This window comes from Micropterus salmoides, unplaced genomic scaffold (assembly GCF_014851395.1).
Source record: "Micropterus salmoides isolate LMB-PRFRI ecotype aquatic unplaced genomic scaffold, ASM1485139v1 Ms_hic_scaffold_20, whole genome shotgun sequence".
NCBI classification, from domain to species: Eukaryota; Metazoa; Chordata; class Actinopteri; order Centrarchiformes; family Centrarchidae; genus Micropterus; species Micropterus salmoides.
The window spans coordinates 20,825,848-20,843,905 of NW_024041151.1; the positions used below are offsets into that span (position 1 = coordinate 20,825,848).

At 43.0% G+C, this 18,058-nt stretch overlaps 1 protein-coding gene across 1 annotated transcript; it reads right to left on the bottom strand.

Moving 5' to 3' along the window:
• Nucleotides 1-372: 372 nt before the first annotated feature.
• nefma (neurofilament, medium polypeptide a) lies at nt 373-4,351 on the bottom strand. The gene is made up of 3 exons (XM_038733933.1): nt 3,101-4,351; nt 2,095-2,219; nt 373-1,957 (listed from the first exon to the last, which is right to left on the bottom strand). Exons 1-3 carry the CDS (start codon nt 4,157-4,159, stop codon nt 412-414), a joined length of 2,730 nt encoding a protein of 909 aa, XP_038589861.1. The 5' UTR covers nt 4,160-4,351; the 3' UTR covers nt 373-411.
• Nucleotides 4,352-18,058: the final 13,707 nt, after the last annotated feature.

Below are 18,058 nucleotides of genomic sequence, written 5' to 3' on the forward strand. Positions count from 1 at the left end.
GTATTTCTACCATACATACAGATAAGAGAGGAACATACTCCCCTCTCCTGAGCTAGCATGCAGAGACCCACCCCGCCTCCCCTCCCTCCCGTGAGCTCACCCGTGAACTGCAGAAAGAAAGAAAAAAAGGATAAAATGTCTCAGTCGCTTGCTCCTGACTGCGTCTGCAGCGAAGCCCGATTAAAGCTGTCACTCAACATGCATTTTTGAAATCTGTAGCATTTAAGTTTTGCCTTCTCTCTATGATTTGTTTCGTATGTTTGAGAGTGGTTATCTTTATTACGTCGCTCTAGCTGTATGATTTTCTTTGTTATGTTAGTTCTGGGTTGATTGCTTGTCTTCGTGTCCTCGCCTCTGCCCGCCCACCCCCCCTCACCCTTTCCTCCGCTGGATCGGCCATCTGGAGTCTGCTCAGTCACCCTCTGTCACCTGCTTGATGGACTGGGTGGAGTGCTTCTCCGTCTTCTTGGTGGAGACCAGCTTCTCCTGCACCACCTCCTCCATCTCCTCCACCTCCTTCATTGTCTCGGTCACAGTGACAGATTTGGTGACATGCTTGGACCCGTCCTCTCCGGTGGTGATGGTCTCCACGGTTTTGGTGATCACCACTTTCTGGCTGCCATCTTCCTTGACAGGGCTCTCATCCACTCCGTTTGCGATGACGTCGGCTTCTTTCCCCTCATCCTTCTTCTGTTTCTCTTCTGGGCTGCTCTTGTCTAAATCACCATTCATGGCCGCATCCTTCTTTTCGACCTTCTTGTCTTCGGTTGAGTCACTCGTCTTCTCTGATTTCTCTTCAGCAGCCTTAGGAGCCTCAGGTTTGGCAGTCTCTGTCTTTGGGGACTCAGCTTTTGGAGATTCAGGTTTTGGGGACTCTGACTTAGGTGACTCAGCTTTTGGGGAGCTTGGTTTTGGGGATCCAGCCTTCGGTGAGCCCTCTTTGGGGGACTCAGACTTTGGAGATGCAGGCTTGGGAGATTCAGATTTAGGAGACTCAGGTTTAGGTGATTCAGACTTGGGGGATCCAGGCTTTGGGGATTCCGACTTTGGAGAATCTGTTTTGGCAGCCTCTTCCTTCTTGGCCTCAGGCTTTGCAGCTTCTGCTTTCGGAGCTTCTGTCTTGGCTACAGCTTCTTCTGATTTGTCGTCCGCTTTGTCGTCTTTCACCTTCTTCTCGTCTTTTTCACTATCTTCCTTTTTGCTTTTGTCTGCGTCCTCTTTTTCCTCTTTCTCATCTCCGCTTTTGGATGCTTTGTCAATGCTGGCATCTTCATCCTGATCGCCACCCTCCTCTTCAGCGGCAGCTTCCTCCTCTCCACCGCTGCCATCTTTGTCTCCGGCCTTCTCTTTGTCAGGAGAGGCTTTAGACTCTGGAGCTTTGGAGCACAATACTGTCTCCTCAACTTCCTCCTCCTCCTCCTCTCCTCCTTCTTCTCCTTCTCCTTCATCTCCTCCCTCTGCATCATCCCCCTTTTCTCCCTCATCCTCTCCCTCACCTTCTTCTTCCTTCTCTCCTTCTTCACCGCCTTCTCCCTCCCCCTCTTCTTCCTCATCACCACCCTTTCCATCCTCCTCTTCCTCTTCCTCCTTAGTGAGTGCGCTAGCGCTAACTTTGGCTTCCGTGGCGGCTACAACTTCCTCCTCCACGCCCTCTGCCTCTCCCTCTTCCCCATCATCCTGTGCTTCCTCTCCCGCTCCTCCCTCTTCCCCCTCCTCCTCTCCCTCCTCAGCTCCCCCTCCGAGTGTGGCAGACAGCTCCTGTGCTATCTCAGCCAGGGCCTCGTCAATGTCGGCCTTGTCATCCTCCACCCTGGTCTCCTCGATGATCTCCTCCACAAACTTGTGCTGCACCTTAAGTTTGGGAGTTTCTGATTTAGACTTAGAGATCTTGGTGGAGGTGACAGTGTGGCGATAAGGGAAAGTGCTAAAGTGGGTCTCCTCGCCCTCTAGGAGTTTCCTGGGGACAACAGATGGATAAATCATACTTTTAATAGTCACTTTTGTGCAGTGAAGAGTAGGATTTGGGGAAACTGACTGTAAATGCTATTTCTAAACAATGTTTTTTTCACATGTCAAATGCATATCAGTATATACCTGTATGCAGCAATCTCAATGTCCAAGGCCATCTTGACATTGAGCAGGTCCTGGTACTCGCGCAGGTGACGAGCCATCTCCCATTTGGTGCTCTTGAGCTCATTATCCAGCTGGTGAATTGTCTCCTAAGGGAAAACAGAAAAGACACAACACAAGGTTGATGTGCTTACAAAAGCTTCATTCTCTTTTGCAGATTCATTTATGCAGTTTTCATTACTGAATCCTTGGATTGGAATCATGGCAACGTTTTTACAAAGCCTTTTTCTAATTGATCTTAATGTAATTAAACTAAATGTTAATTTAGCCCTCTTGTATCCCCCCCCCCCCCTGCACATTTTAGCAACTCTGTAGACCTCTGTAGTGCACCTAAGTGTTGCTTTAATATATTCTGACGCAATACAGTATTCTAGAGATGTTGGGTGCTCCTTTGTCAAGGGCAGCCTCCACAGTTGTCAATACACCCCCGCCCCCACCACAAAATCTGGTGTGATGCAAGGACATAGCCAATGAAGGCATGGACCCATGCCTCTGACTCAGCAAGACAGAGAGAGATAGAGAGAGTCTGCTGCAGTGTTCCCCTTTTAACCATTTCCTGACACTTGGAAATCTCTTAAGCTTGGAAAGAAAGTCAGCGCTGAGTGCAATGATTCCTCACAGCAATCATTACGCAGGAGAAAATGTTTAAGCACGGGCCCTCAACTGTGATAGAGAAAAGAAAATAGGATATGTTTTACTGTCATTAAGGAAGTTTGCTGTGTTTAAGAACCTCAAATAAAATATACGTTGCTTAAATATAAAGAATATGATCAATTTAATTTAATCTATTCTTCATCATGAGAGCAACTCAAATCCGGATTATTAAGTTTTAAACGCATAACAAAAAGATTTGTTAAATCTCAAAACATCAAATAAGTCCCCTATCTAATTTTTAAAAGTCTATTCAAAACAGCCTTTCTTTACAGCTCTTTACGCACGGCTCTGTTGCTGCCTCGGGCTGATTCCCTACCTGCAGGCTGGCCAGGTCGCTGTTGTGGCGGTCCTCGATGTCATTCAGCTGCCTCTCCAGTGAGTCTCTTGTCCCGCGGACGGACTCCAACTCCACCGTCTTGGACTGCAGCTGGCGGCGATAGTCGGAGATCTCATCACGGGCGGACTTTATGGCGTCTTTGTTCTGCTCCGCAGCTTCGGTGAGCTTGGCGTAGCGGCACATGAACCAGTTTTCCACCTGCTGCAGGTTCTGGTTGGAGTGGCCCTCCAGCTCGCAGCGGATCTCCCGCAGCGCCTCGGTGATGTCTGCCTTCTGATGATCCTTCCTCTCCACGGTCACCTGAGACGCCTGGATCTGGGCGATGAGGTCGCTCACCTCTTCCTCGTGGTTGTTGCGGATGAAGGCGATCTCATCCTGGAGCGACTGAACTTTCTTCTCCAACTCAGACTTCACCAACTCCGAGTCGCCCGTGTCCTTCCTCAGGACGCGGATGATGGCCTCTGTCTCCTCCCGGATGCGAGCCTCTTCGTCAAAGCGGTCCCTGAGGCGCTGGATGTCCTCCTCGATATGGTCAGTGTCGAGCTGAATTTGCGCCTTGTCGTGGTGGATTTGCTCCAGCATCGAGCGCAGCTCCTGCAGCTCCTGGTCGTAGAGGTCGCCCAGCTGGGAGCGCGACACCTGCTTCTGCCGCAGTGCCTGGATCTCATCCTCGATCTGCTTGTTCTGCTGCTCCAGGTAGTGCACCTTGTCAATGTAAACGACAAACCGGTCGTTGAGCCCTTGAAGTTGCTCTTTCTCATTAGATCGCTTGTAGTCTCCGTTCAGGATGGAGGTTTGACTATAATCAACGCTGTCGGCGGAGCTGAGCACCGTTGAGCTGTAAGCCCGGGATGCCGGCACATTCACGCTCCTCTTGTAAGACGTGGTCATGGTGGAGCCGGGGCTTGCCCGGGACCAAGACTGGGAGCGAAAGCCGCTAGAGGGGGTGCCGCTGGAGCGGCTGTAGCCGTAGCTAGTCGTCCTAGTATCCATGCTTCTCCTGAAAGGGCTCCCTATCGTGTCCACCGAGTAACTCATCCGGTCAGACCACCGTAGGGGATGTGCGCAGGAATGAAGGGGAACGGTGCAGGAGGTGGAGGCGTGTGGCGGATGTGTATGTGTGTGTGTGTTATGTGTGTGTGTGTGTGCAGGTGAGGGGTGTATGGCTCTCACAGCGACTGAGACCTCATCTGTCTGCTCCTTATATATCTGAGGCTTTACCGCTAACAAGGCAAGTCCAAGCACTTCTGTTTCGTCCATTGATGGGAAGGGAGGGGAGGGCGCATCCCCGCCAGGCCGTCTGCTAATGGTCCCAGATCCCTTTCAGTCTGGACCACGTGGGCTGGAGGCGCTGCGTGGGTGTCCAATTTAGATAGATAGATAGATAGCTAGATAGCTAGATAGATAGACAATGTATGTTGGAAAAACAACTTAACCTTAAAGTTTAAAACAGTCTGAAACCTCTTCAAAGCAGAGCCTAAATTCATCATATTCATTTGATGTGACTGATCTTGTGAAACAATCACTGCCAAGTTGGTCCTGTCATTTCACCTCCACGGACAGCGACCTGCAAACACATCAGTCATGTCATGAAATGACAGAAGTTTATTTTACAAGTGATCTGTTAATGCAAGAACCTGAGCGACCACGGTGATCGTTGCTGCCACAAAGTGTAAGGGATATGAAGATTTTGCCATGGGCTGTCTTGTCACTTGGGTGCTGTGTGTGTCCTGAGACCTTTCCACTAGGCCTACATGAGTGTGTGTGGTGATTGTGGTGGCAGGACTTGGCATAATGTCATATGAGTATGTGTCAATATATATTCCTTATTTACCATTTGGAAGAGAAATGCCAAGAAGTATGTCATTTGTAGTATCCTTTAGTATCAGCTATTGTTCAGAGTTTGTTTTATAGTGATTCTGCATTTATAGATTTCACAGTTTTTCTTATGGGGCCACTGAAGCAGGGTAATACTGAACAAACCTTCAAGAACTAATAACAATAATAATAATAATGACTGGTAGTTTACAGATCCTATTGCCGTTTAATAGAAAGATAATAGATTTGTTCCATTCAGGTCTAGAAACTGATTTATTTTAGTCCTTATTTATTTTCAATAGCATCACTAAAAAATAAAAGGTCCAACAGCCTGTCAAAATGCTGCAAAAAAGAGCAAGAATTAACAGGTAATCTTTTCAAATGTCTATAGCATATACATCTCAAAATCAGAACAATTAAGAGAGTTCACAGAGTATTGTAATACTGAGACCTTTTGTAATATATTGTCTTGTATGGATATTCCTGCATAGCTTTACTGTATAATGTTCACATTTGTACACCACACAGACGCACATGCATGTGCTTTGTCCTTCTCGGAGGACTATCTCCACGGCTATCTGTAGGATCCTCACTATAGTAGGTACAAAGCCTTGTGGGATTTGTGGCCTATCTGTACATTCACGAGACATTTCCCCCCCGAACATTGAAGCGTCTGTGTGACCTGCCATTCTGGTGGCTTGGCCTCTATGACAGGCTATTGATCTCCTCTCAATCTTGATGCTTCACTCTAATCTCAGGTCACACCGATCATCAATCGAAATGATTACCAATTGTCGGAGGTAATGCACCAAACAACCAACAGCTGCATTAGTGATTTTCAGGCTCCTGTACTTTATGTATTTAATCTAAAATGATCATCTCACTGCTCTACAGGTGCAGCCATACTGTAAGTCCTGCAAGACATAAACTTGTACAAATATCCTATTTCTGGTGATTATTCATTCCAGTTAAGTGGCAATTCTTGAACTCTGCACAAACGTTCTCACAAATATAAATTTAGGTAATGAACATGTCAGAACTGATGTCAAGGTATCACGTTTAAACGTCTGCTTGTTATGGGTCTAGCGTGTGAGGCGAGAGCTTTTTCTGCTTTTCAACACTGAATTAGACGTTTGCTATTAATCACCTGTCTACATTTTGTCGTCCCCCTCATTGGCTTTCCACTGCAGGCTTTAGTCAAGCAGAGCTAATGCATCAAGCAAGGACAATTTTAGATTGCTCCAGAGACAGAGAGGCAGAGACAGGGAGAGAAATAGAGAGAGAAAGCTAGACAGAGTGAGGGAGAGAGAGACGACCACAATGACTTTCTCCTCCTGTGTGTGTGTGTGTGCCTATTTTAAGCACTAATACATACTGTAAATGATTATGTACACCAGCAGCCGCACCCACAATCTCTTCGCTTGCTGACGTTACAGTGTCCTTGACCACTGCTCCGTGAGTATCTCTGTGCGGGCCCTCCTGCTGGCTGCAGGATTTGAGATGCATATATTTCATTGCTGGGCTGTTCACACAGAACCTTGAGGTGTTTTTGAATGCCCTACGAGGGCGGCAGTGGTGTGATGTACACGGCAGAGTGAGGGTGTGTGGGCTGGGCAAAAACAGGGGAGTCATTCAGCATCAATTCTGGGCTCCAGCGCACTGCAGAAGGGTTGGAGTGTTTTCAAATGGCACTGCAGTAGAAACAGGCTCTTGCAAGCAGACGGGCCCATCCCAGCCTGTCCCAGCCTCCCTAACACAGAGTCCAGTCCAGAACGTATAGAGACCATTCATCTTTGAATGAGGTCAAAGAACGGGCATGTTTAGGTGATATAGTGCAGGGATATGTTGTTATATATGCTGATGCAGAGAATGCAAGGACAGCATGACCTTTTATTCAGATATACTGTTGAGTCGCACATATAAGTAGCAGCATTGCAATGTTTGCTAATAGTAAAGCATTAACATGACAAATGGAGAACATATTCCAAAAGCATCCTTTGATAATAAAAGTCAGCAGTATCAGAGCTGTAGCCAGGATCTCACAGATGCCGAGGTCATGTATCAAGTCCCTGTAAAAAAAAAAGTGTAAAACAAGAATTTGGTGCGATTTTTCATTAAAATTCTGACAAATAAGTAAATCCAAATAAATCCCATCATGTGTAATTTTTCATTTGTAGAATGTAACTTCCCCCAGGTTTCTAAAAGCTCCAAATTCCCAGAAGAAAATACTGAGGACTAAACCTCAGTGTTCGCCATCGTAACCATGTCCCTAAATAGTATTACCTCCTATTTATGTGGGGGTATATGTATGGGCTGATTTTTGTGGCGAATATGTCCTCATGGTCCGCTAGCTGTTTGTTCTGTGTGCACTGAAATACAAACTCTGTTGTTTGTACACAGCCATGGCTTTGTAAATGGGAAGCAAACAAAGTGGCTGTAAAATTACTTTCCCACATTCGGCTTACTTTCTAGTTTACAAAGACACGCTGTTGTTGTGATGTTAGCTACTAGCAGCAGAGTTGTGAGTTTTGCTGTCAGGAGCTGGTGTGCTGGCTCTGGGACCGACTCGTCCTGCATGTTAACTTTGCGGGAGCAACTGTAGCGACAGTTTGTTAATCCACAACTGAGCTAATGTTAGATACATTACTTGCTGTGTTGTTGTTTGCTCTTTATCATGGTACTGGCCACAGTATTTGATTTCACCACCTTCGCATACCCATAACCTTTCTAGTAAGAAGATTTCTAGTGAAGCACAAGTAGATAAGACTCATAAAGTTAATAAACTGACTTAGTGACGTAAAGTGATAACAACAATGTTAGCTAACATTAGCCTACATAAACTAGTGGTGATAACAGACAAAGAGAGGTCATAGCAGCAAAACGTTTACGTTTACTCATGTTACTTGTGTAATGCATTTGCAAACAATGCATTTGGTAAAGGTTTGATGATATTTGATAAAGGTTTGCTGTCTGAACTTTTACTTGCAACTTAAGGAAAAAATCTGAATGCTTCTTCCACAGCCGCAGTGTCATACAATAAACATGGCTGCCAGTTGCGCTTCTGGCCCTAATAAATTCATGAGGAGAAACAGAGAACATCATGAGTCAGTAGAGTGGAGGAATGTCACTGAGATAGAGAGGGAAGCTTAATTAAGATTTACGTTGATGATGCTCGGCAGCTCAGCCCACCGCTGCAGCAAGAGCTCACAGACGTACAACTTCTGTGTACATACAAGCGCTGTACACATAAGCAGTTGAACGTTGAGTTGAGTAGCAGTATATTAATGTATCTAACTACCTGAAAAACACAAAAGTATGCAGACAGAAGTGCCCAAACATGGGGGACCACATAGTGTATTTCATGAATTTAACTGTATCTCTTCAGTGTAGTTAAAATAAGCACAAATATACTGAAGGGGTCTTTCAAAAGTATTATCCCGTTTCGATGTATAATAGTAACTGTGTGTGTGTGTGTGTGTGTGTGTGTGTGTGTGTGGGTGGGTGCGTGTGTGTGTGCGTGTAGCTGCAGGCAGTGTAGCTTGAGGAAGACATAGAGGACAGTTTTGGGTGAATGCAGGTGGCCAGACAGAATGACTTGACACATGCACAGCCATAAATACTGAGCCGTTCAGGACACCTGCTGGAACAGTGTCTATTCATCTCTACCACTGTTGTCTGTTGGGTTGTCTCTTTATCACTGCTGCTCTTCTTTTCTTTTTTTGCATTCTCTGTTTTAAGCCTTGATTGCTTTTCTACTTTTCACGCAAGTTGACATTTTATTTAGTTTTGTTCTGCTACGTCCTTATCTGTTTTGCCATTGAGTCCTATTCTTTCCATCTTTTCCCAGCCTCCCTCTGACTTCCTTCCACCCTCCCTCTTTCTCCCTCCCGCCTCCTCTCTGTCCCTCCCTCCGTCACTGTCTGGCTCGCACCCTCCCAATCACTACAACGGTTGTCTTCTCTTGTTCGCCATGATAACATTATTGCTTTTCCGCCCTCTACAACACTAGCATCCATCTGTTACATCTGGCATCACTTACTTTCAGTTAACCACGAGACATTGCAATGGAGATGTCCTTTACAGGATGCAGCGCATAAACATGTTGGGTGCTAAGGTTGTAGTTATGTCCTGATCTACCATTACACCCGAGCCATTGTGTGCTGTTTATTATAATGTTTTACAGAATGATGACATAATGTTGATATCAAATGTGTTACTGTTAAAGGCTTTAGTATGTAATTTAAGTCTCTGGTTAAAAAGAAAGTTAGTGAAACTTACCATCCTTCATAGGCTTGACAGTGGAAGATCCAAATTATTGCATGTTCAGCTCCCATTTGAGTTTAGTTGTATATTGATTAACATTTCTCCTGGAGGTTTTCACAGCTCTGATGGTGCACATATCAGCCAAGAAAATCTATATGCGGGTGGTCTCCTGGGTTGAAAGAAAAATGTTTAGTAAAACACATGACACTGAACCTGCAGAAAGTCCCTATGATTTTATCGTATATGTGTAAATGCTGCATGTGTATATGCAGCATTTACTCCACTGCATTTATCAGACAGCTATTGTTATCAGTTACTCGGAAGATTAAGTAAATGAATATACATATGAGCTCCACATTTTTGCTAATTCTCATATACAATTAGGTTCATATCAATTAATGATTTAATTGCACTACTAGTGTGCCTTGTCTTAGGGATTTCTTTGCCGGAAAGTGCAAAAAAAAATCACAGTTTTTTTAAAACAGCAGAGCATTTGTCAGAATCAACATGCTCGTGACAATCCTACATTTGTAATGGAGCTCAAGACTTCACACCGCAGTATTCTGCAAAGGTCAAAGCTGTGTTGGCCCTTGAGATGGATGGGTTAGAGGTGAAGAGGATCAGATGGTGAGGTAAGCAGGGTGTGACAGGCTGTAGATAGCTGTATGGGGTGATGTTAGTGGGAGGTCTGGAGGCAGTGATGATGTCATGTGCGGGGCAAAAAAGAGCAACTCGAGTGGGGCGCGGGGGGGTCTATAAAGAAAGAGAGAGAAAGGGATGGGTTACACTAGGATCTGCAGTTTATCTGCAATGCATCAGTAGCTCTCTCTCTCTCTCTCTCTCTTTCTCTCTCTCCCCCTCTCTTTCTCTCAGTGTGTGTAGATCGGGTAGTGGAAGCATCTTTTCTTGTAGGTGATCCTCAGCGGACGGCTAAGTAGCCACAGAAATAAAACTGTTCCACATTCTCCTCGCACAGGGAAAATGGCTGTCAAAACCCCAAGAAAATGTCAAACACACATCCATTATGACACACACACTAAATTAAAGAACCTATTGGACTCGTATGAAGCCTGGCAGGTTTGAAAGTAAAACGGTAGATCTTTTGTCTTTCAAAGTTAGTAATATTTACACTCAAGTTTAGTTAATGTGCACAAAAGAATAATGGGAATAGTTGGAAAAACAAAACTTAGAGTAAGGATGCACAAAAACACACAGCATTTGCTCACTCTGTAAAGTTTCAGTCGGTAGTTCCTCAGCCGGGGAGACAAACTTTCAATAAAATCTCAATCTGTCACCTTGAAGTTATGTAACAAAATATATGGCAAACAAAGTTGGGAGCGTGATATAAATCTTTTGGCTCCCTGAGTAAATGCAAAATCAATTTAAAACACACACACACTTTATAGTCCAGTGGACGTGTTTCCTTGTGTTCCAGCAATGAAAGGAAATATTCATTTTGTGTTGATTAACCTGTGAATTATATTGTTGTTTGCACTTTATGCAGCGTTAAGTGCTATAGACGCATGATGTAGAGTCCAGCCTGGTAATCAGACTGCTTATTCATGCCATTTATTACGCTAATATTTGCTATGACCTCCAGTCACATCACCATCCGTTACCCTGAGAGCTTTGCACTATCACACAGCAGCTAACAGTACAGTTAACATGGCCTTGACCTTCATCTGTGAGTACCATAACTGTCTCTCTATCAATCAATCTTTATTTGTCCCCGTAGGGAAATTAGTTTGCAGCACAATCAAGTAGGCATTGCATACGGCACAGAGATACCCAATAGACATACTGATAAACATACTAATACACACACTAATACACATAATTCCCATACCCGCACCTTGCTACTAATTAAATTAGGCAGACCAGACCAGCTGAGCATCCTGCCGATTTGGCTATATATGTGCCTTACCTGTTTAAAAACTTAATTGCTTGAGGCGTATGGCAGCCTAAGTAACAACCTTTGTTCTTCTTTCTCATTGTATTAGGATTTCATTGTATTTAAGGTTAGGGCAAGTATCCCTACTATGGTCATATTAGGTTATCTATTACCCTGTGTAGTTATCACATTCATTTATTTTAAAAAATCAGCTGACCTATGGGGTTGGAAGAAGAATAGCAGTGCAGCAATCCTATAACCATGGTGTCTGCATGTATTGTGGCTGTGTAAGTTGTCAATACTACATGTCCCTGCACCAATGTCATCGAGACCAAATCGTTTACACATAGGCTATTGTACTTTGCAAATAAAGTGACCTGATGTCTGTGGGGGAAGATCCAGCATTGTTCTGCTGCGGTGGGTGCTGTTCTTCAGGGTCATTCAGAACGAAATGAAGGATCGTCAGCAGCTTTTCTCATGTGAAGGAGCAAGGGAACAATCAGTGGAAGCCAAGAAGACTTAACTGAATTACCCCACTGAGGGTGACCAGTGAGAAAACCCAGTTGAAATATTTAATATATCAGTGTTTTTTCATGTACACAAAATCAGACCCTCTTACATGTACAGGTAACATTATTTGTGTTATTTTTGACAACACAAACCCCGCCACCTTACCGTTTAGCATTTTCATCAGAGAGAACAAACCATTTGCAACTGACCCTTCACTAAGCCACACCCCGAATACAAAGCTGACTAATCACAGCGCAGTATAGGACTCGCTCTAACTGGCTGTGCTCCAGTCACTGTAATGCAAAAGGGGTTGTTTTCTAGCTTTTTTTCACTGTATTTTTCCACGATCTGGTCAAACGCAGTTCCTGGGCCACTTGTAATAATTACAGTCGCTACCCAGAGGTTGATAGGAGAAGTACGATTTATTCTCTTTCCAAAACCTAAAATAAATCCCGAAAAATTTCAGCTGTGGGTTGTTCCTAATTTAATGTTAGTTATAGCTAATGCTAGCTGACTTCCTACTGAATGTAACGTAATAAAGCCCTACTCATCTGCTTTTTAATGATTGTAATAATAAATAGAGTCCTACCCAGCTTTACAGGAACAGTGTTGATCCTTAATAACGTTGTCTTTTGTCGCAATCGTCAGGGCATGCAGTGGTTCACTTGTACTGTGTGATTGGTAGGCTTTAGCTTCTTTCTTTCATTTTTTTCACGTCCGTTTGAGTCAAATTGAGTCAGTTTGACAGCCTGAATACAACCTTCAAATTTATAATGCAACTGCAAAAGTGTCTGTTTCTTTGTGAGATCGCTTTTTCCAACAAATGTGACAATATTTCTCTGGGGAGGGCAGTAATAGACCGTGTCCAAGTTTGTCGGACAAGCAACAGTAACTAAGGGGGGTGGGGCTTAAGGGTCAATTAGGTTGGTGCCCTATAGGTGCCAACTGCCATATGATCCTGGAAGAGGCTACATACAGTACATGCCATCTCACCTGATGAGACAATAGTTTACACTTCTGTGTGTGAGGATGCTGAATCTCTGTAGCTCTGTGGTTTTGTTTATATGATGCTTTTCTCTTTCAATTTATTACAATAATTATCTGTCCATCCATACACTTGTGCAGTTATCAGTAAAATAGGAAAAGCCCTTTGGTTCATTTCCAGAGTTCTATCTATCTATTTCCAATAACCTGGACCATCGTCAGTTGTCTGACATCACGTTTTTTAATCTGCAGAGTCTGTCATCACCCTCCTCCTCTGCAACCCTCCTCCCTCCTCTGCTGTCTCCGACTACACAGAAGCAGATTCAGTGTCTTTCTTTTATGTCCCCATCCTCCTCCATCATGTTTTCAGACATTTTAATGCTATGCCCTCTGTGGATCGTCTATTCAGGACTCGTGCGTCAGGAAAATGCCTCACTGCGTATTTTCTGGTACACCAGACAAAGTGTGAAGAAACCAGACTTAAGAATTAGAATGACTTCACTGACATTTGCAACAATATGTCTGACTGACAGTTGTGCAGCCACATATCCAAATGATCACATGACTTGGAAGACAATACACACAAGCCAATTCTCTCAGGAAATCCCAGTCTTTAATGATGTACATATCATAAAAAATCCACTGCAGCCAACACTTATCAGATGCTGAACCGTATCTTTGTAAGCACTTGGTTTATGCCATGCGTACGCTTACTGTAGTAAATGAATTGTATTGTTTTGTAGAATACTGTCAGCACAAGTTTAATAAAACCTTTGAGTGTAAACTGAATTTATTGGGTAGATATGTGGAGGAGATGAAACTATTCAGGTTATCTTACTTGGATGACTCACCTGAATTCAACTGATGAGTCATCCATTGTTCTACAATATCAGTGTGTGTTTCTACATAGCCTGTGTGCATGCGTGGGGGTGTGTGTGTGAGTGTTTGTGGGGAAATATATCTGTTTACAAAGTCACATTGTGGGGACTTGCATGTCCCCATCACATAAATCATAAAATTTTAGGATGAGAACTTGGTTTAAAGCGAAAATTATGTATTTTCCAACCTGAGATACAGAAAGCTGGGGATAGGAGCAAAAGCCAGATATATATTTACATATAACTCTGTGAATTTGGACTTTATATCGACCAAAACAGGCATGGTGATTGTTTAAATAGTGAAAAGACAAACCAAGATGGTTTTCGTGAGTTTTAATTTGTTGCTGTCAAGTTTGAATGAAGTACAATGATCTGATAGGTAAAATGACAATATTTGTCAATGGAGTCTGGTGGCTTTGGGAGTTTTGGTGTGGTGGCAGCTGAGTGTCTTGGTTTTTTCTCCTTTTTTGTCTGTAATTCTGTTTTTTCCCTCAATCTCTCACTTTTTTTTTTTAACTGTCCCTGTTAGTCAATTATTCACAAAAACGCAAGAAAATATGCAAGTGATGACTACAAGTCAATGTAATATCCACTGAAGTGATGGAAACATGACTAGAGAGGTTTTCAAATGCAGGTCTAAGGTTTCAAAGCAATATGAAAAAAATGACAGCAATCATTTCTGAGCTTTTCGGAATGTTTGTTATTCGGTGAAAATGTAAAATGGAACCCTTGGACATGTTTATTCAAAATTAAACTCCACATCATAAATCACTCCTTTTGATATTATTTCCTAGAACACTGAGGATTTTTATGAATGACAGAAGATGCTGTTGCTGGGCTGAATAAGTCTCAAGGAGGTCAACTCCAACAGATTTTATGGACCAAAACAGCTGTATGTCATCAGCATTGAAGAGAAACCTACTGTATATTGTCAAGCATGGGAAACATTATACCTGCTAAACATCATCATTTAGCTCTTGTTTCATTTGCTCTGGCACATACGTCAGGTCGTCCCTCCATTCAGACAGATTTCCACTCGTCCTGGATCCGGTCGGGCCAATCAACACCATTTATCATCTAATATGGGCCGAGTTTGAAACGATGACTGATTGAAGAGCGTCACCGCTTCTGTTTTGAACACACCGGGCTCATGACACTCAGATCAAACTGTCAAACTAGGCAGTGCTGATCAAATATGAATCAAGATTCTGTATTTCCATTTTAGTGTACTGTTTGCGGTGATTGTGAAAGTTTGTGATTAGGTCGCCATTTTTTTTGTGGTGCTTGTAAACAGAACAAGCACCACCCCAACTTGCATGACTCGCTCAGCCCTACGTCACACATTTCATTACTCTGATTGGTTGTAGGTCCATCCAAATGCATCCAGAGGCATTGATCTTGATGTGTGAATTAGCCTGGCTCTGGGAGCCTTCATTTCATTCATCAGAATTCATCTTCTTAATAAAAGTTCTTGCCTTTCGTTTTTGTTTTCATGAACTCTTTTGTGCCTGCATCCTCATGAAATAGTAGAAAACTGTTTCCTTTGAGTTGTGACAAGGGTAGCTCCATAATTAGCATCAAGACAAAGAAAGACTGCATAAAAATGCAGTTTATGTGCTGCTTTAGGACATTTATGTGTCTTTTCACCAAAAATGGAACTCTTGTATGTTCGTTTGGTTTACACTTGATTTACATGCAAGGGCATATTTAAAAGCTGGAATGACAGCATCAAGAAAGCATTTGTCTTTTAGTCTGTGGTACTCACTGTAACATGGTTTATGTGAAAGTGTGCTGGGTTGTTTATACATATGTACCTCGAGAAGAGTGCGAGGTAAAATACACCATGCCATATGAGTACTCGTGTGTGTGTGCGTGTGTGTGTGTGTGTGTGTGTGTGTGTGAGAAAGAGAGAACAAGGGAGTGTGTGTGTATGCGTACTATAGGTCTGCCTGCAGTTATTTTAAGCCATTCCAGTATTTCTCTTAGACTTGTCAACGGGCTGCAGGAGAGGCAGACTGAAGTACAGAGAGGAAAGTGGAGTCATGCTGCAGAGGTTGAGCTGCAGAATCATGATACAGCTGATTGAGGGAGGGGAGGGGAAAGAAAGGAAAAGAGAGACAGAAAGAGAGAGAGGGAAGGAAAGAGTGAGTGAGACCAGAGGAATTGAGGTTTAGAAAGGTGTGTGTGTGTGTGTGTGTGTGTGCGTTGTGGGGATGCTGACTATCCATTTGAAACCCATTACGTAACCGTATCTGTTGCTGCAGCATGAGCAGAACATTGTTGCAGTAAAGGGGATGTGTCCATTTTCTGAACTGCTACCACCATGGTTAACTTCTGGTTAATTGTAGGCAACTAAAACTATGGCAAAGTAAATCAGCAACCATTGAATGCGGGTGGAGGGATAGGGGGTAACAAAAATGGTCTTGTGAGGCTTTTTCAACATTTCTAGGTAAGCTGTAAATGTTTCAACAGCATATATTACTATATACTATACTACTAAACTATATAGTAATATACTATTAATACTGTATGAATATATTACAGCAGGTTCTTTATACCTGCATCCTTTTTCTTGCTGATATATAATCACCTCGTGAAGTTAATATGGCGAACAATAACATTAGAATGTTAGCAAACAGTGACTTACTTACACACTAAGCAGATACAGCAACACTTTCTCACTTTCTCACTCCCGACTCCTCACATAAAGACACTTGGTCAAAACCCCTTGGCATCGCTTTTTAAAGCCCTGGGTACCACTTTAGCATTGTTTGGACGTTGTTTTTGTAACTTATGTAAATTAAGTAACGTTACTTACATAGCTTACATAATTTGCGTAGCTTATGTAACCTATGTCACTTAACTAACAACAATAAATGTTGACTTTTTGTTTCACACGTGAAACAAACAAGTCTCCTGGGTAAAAAATGAGGTTTCAGGCCTACCATCCACCCCAACCACTTCCTTATTTGGACTTTTCTGTTCTTTATATCCCACACCTGCTTTTAGCGTTCATATGTGACTCTACAGGGGTTCCTGCAGTGCGTTGAACTATGATGCCAAGAGGCTTCCCAGTGTTATAAAAACTGACTCCAAGAGGTCTTGAATGTGCATCCATTTATGACAACCTAAGAGTGAGAAAGGGTTGGATACAGAGCAACATTAACATTCATTTGGAGTCATTATTTGTGGACCTGATGAAGTCCAATGCCCTCTCTCCTTTTGGCTCTTTTTTGGTCTCCACCTACCAATAATATCTGGCTCTTTAGTTGCTAAATGTTCACCTTCTGTCGTTAATTTCTTTTGTCTGTCTGCCATTTGGGGCTGGGCATGTAGAGAGCAGTGGGTTTTTAGAGCTTTATGTTGAAAACAGTTGCCCGCTGTGTCTGTCTGAAAGTGATGCTGATGAGAGCTGTAGGAGTGAACCAAAACAGTAAAGTTATGGACTGTAAAACCAAAACAATAAGCACAAAGAGGGTAAAATGCTCCATACAGCCGATGGAAAATGTAGAATTGCATAGTGCTTTGTGCTAGAAGTGACACCTTTCATATTACACCATGTCATTTAATAAGTTTTTAATCCTTTCATGCATGATGTCCGCATTTGTGGACAGTTATTTAAACTCTATTTTGGGTTAATATATCATGGTTATGTTTTGCAAACTATTTGAGGACAGTGTTGGTTGATTGATAGCAACATTGTAACAGTGGTTACTCTCTTGTATTCCAAATATTCATTGCTTGATGAACCTATCAATTCATGGCCGGTTGTGATGTCCATGTGCTTAATGCATCTGACATATCTGTGAAAAACTTTTCTTCAAGGAGGTCAATCGAGGTAAAAAATAAATATAAAATAGTAGTATGTACAGTAAAGTATTATTAACACAGTGGCGGTCTGGACATCTCGAATACTGGAACAATTCCCGGTGGGCCGCCTTCCTTAGGCTTTACTTTTTTACTAATTACAAAATAGTTGAGCAACACGGGCCAACCCCCCTTCTCCTCAGACCTATTGGTCTATTCCATATGAAGTCTGTGCAGCTCTTAGCCCCGCCTCTTCGGTCTCACTCACACACCACAGTGACACTGACAGCTGGAAAATGAGCTACAACCGCAAATGGAAAAGCACAGTTTGAAAACGTTAAGGGTTGGGCTGAAAAGTTCCAAGACAAAGTAAAAAATAAACCGACTCGTTCCATAGTAGTAGTACCTGGGCCAGGATGCCAAGGCTGGGAAAAGTAAGATGCCACAGTCCTCTTCACGGGTGAAAGATTAGACAGAGAGGACAGCAAAGCCAGAGATAGTGCAGCTGGTATGGCAACGGTATGCGTCTAAATGTGTTAATACAATGTGTTATCAGAATCTATCAGTGAAATGCAAATGCTGTTGGTCAGCTACTGTTTTGTAAATGTACCAAGAAAGAACTGAGGTAAAGAGTAGGCTACAGTAAGTACAGTAAGTAGTTTGTGTTCAAACAGGCTAGTGGAAAAACTAAAATCATGGGTTAAAAAATAACCCATGCAGAAAAACTTTTTGCTGTAATGTGGGGATTTTGTGGGAAATAAATCACTTCAGTATCAGTGATTTACT

Coding starts and splice junctions, on each gene's coding strand:
- nefma (XM_038733933.1), bottom strand. CDS start 4,159: ATGAGTTACTCGGTGGACACGATAGGGAGCCCTTTCAGGAGAAGCATG. Junction 2,220..3,100: donor GCGACCTGGCCAGCCTGCAG/GTAGGGAATCAG, acceptor GTTTTCCCTTAG/GAGACAATTCACCAGCTGGA. Junction 1,958..2,094: donor ATTGAGATTGCTGCATACAG/GTATATACTGAT, acceptor TGTTGTCCCCAG/GAAACTCCTAGAGGGCGAGG.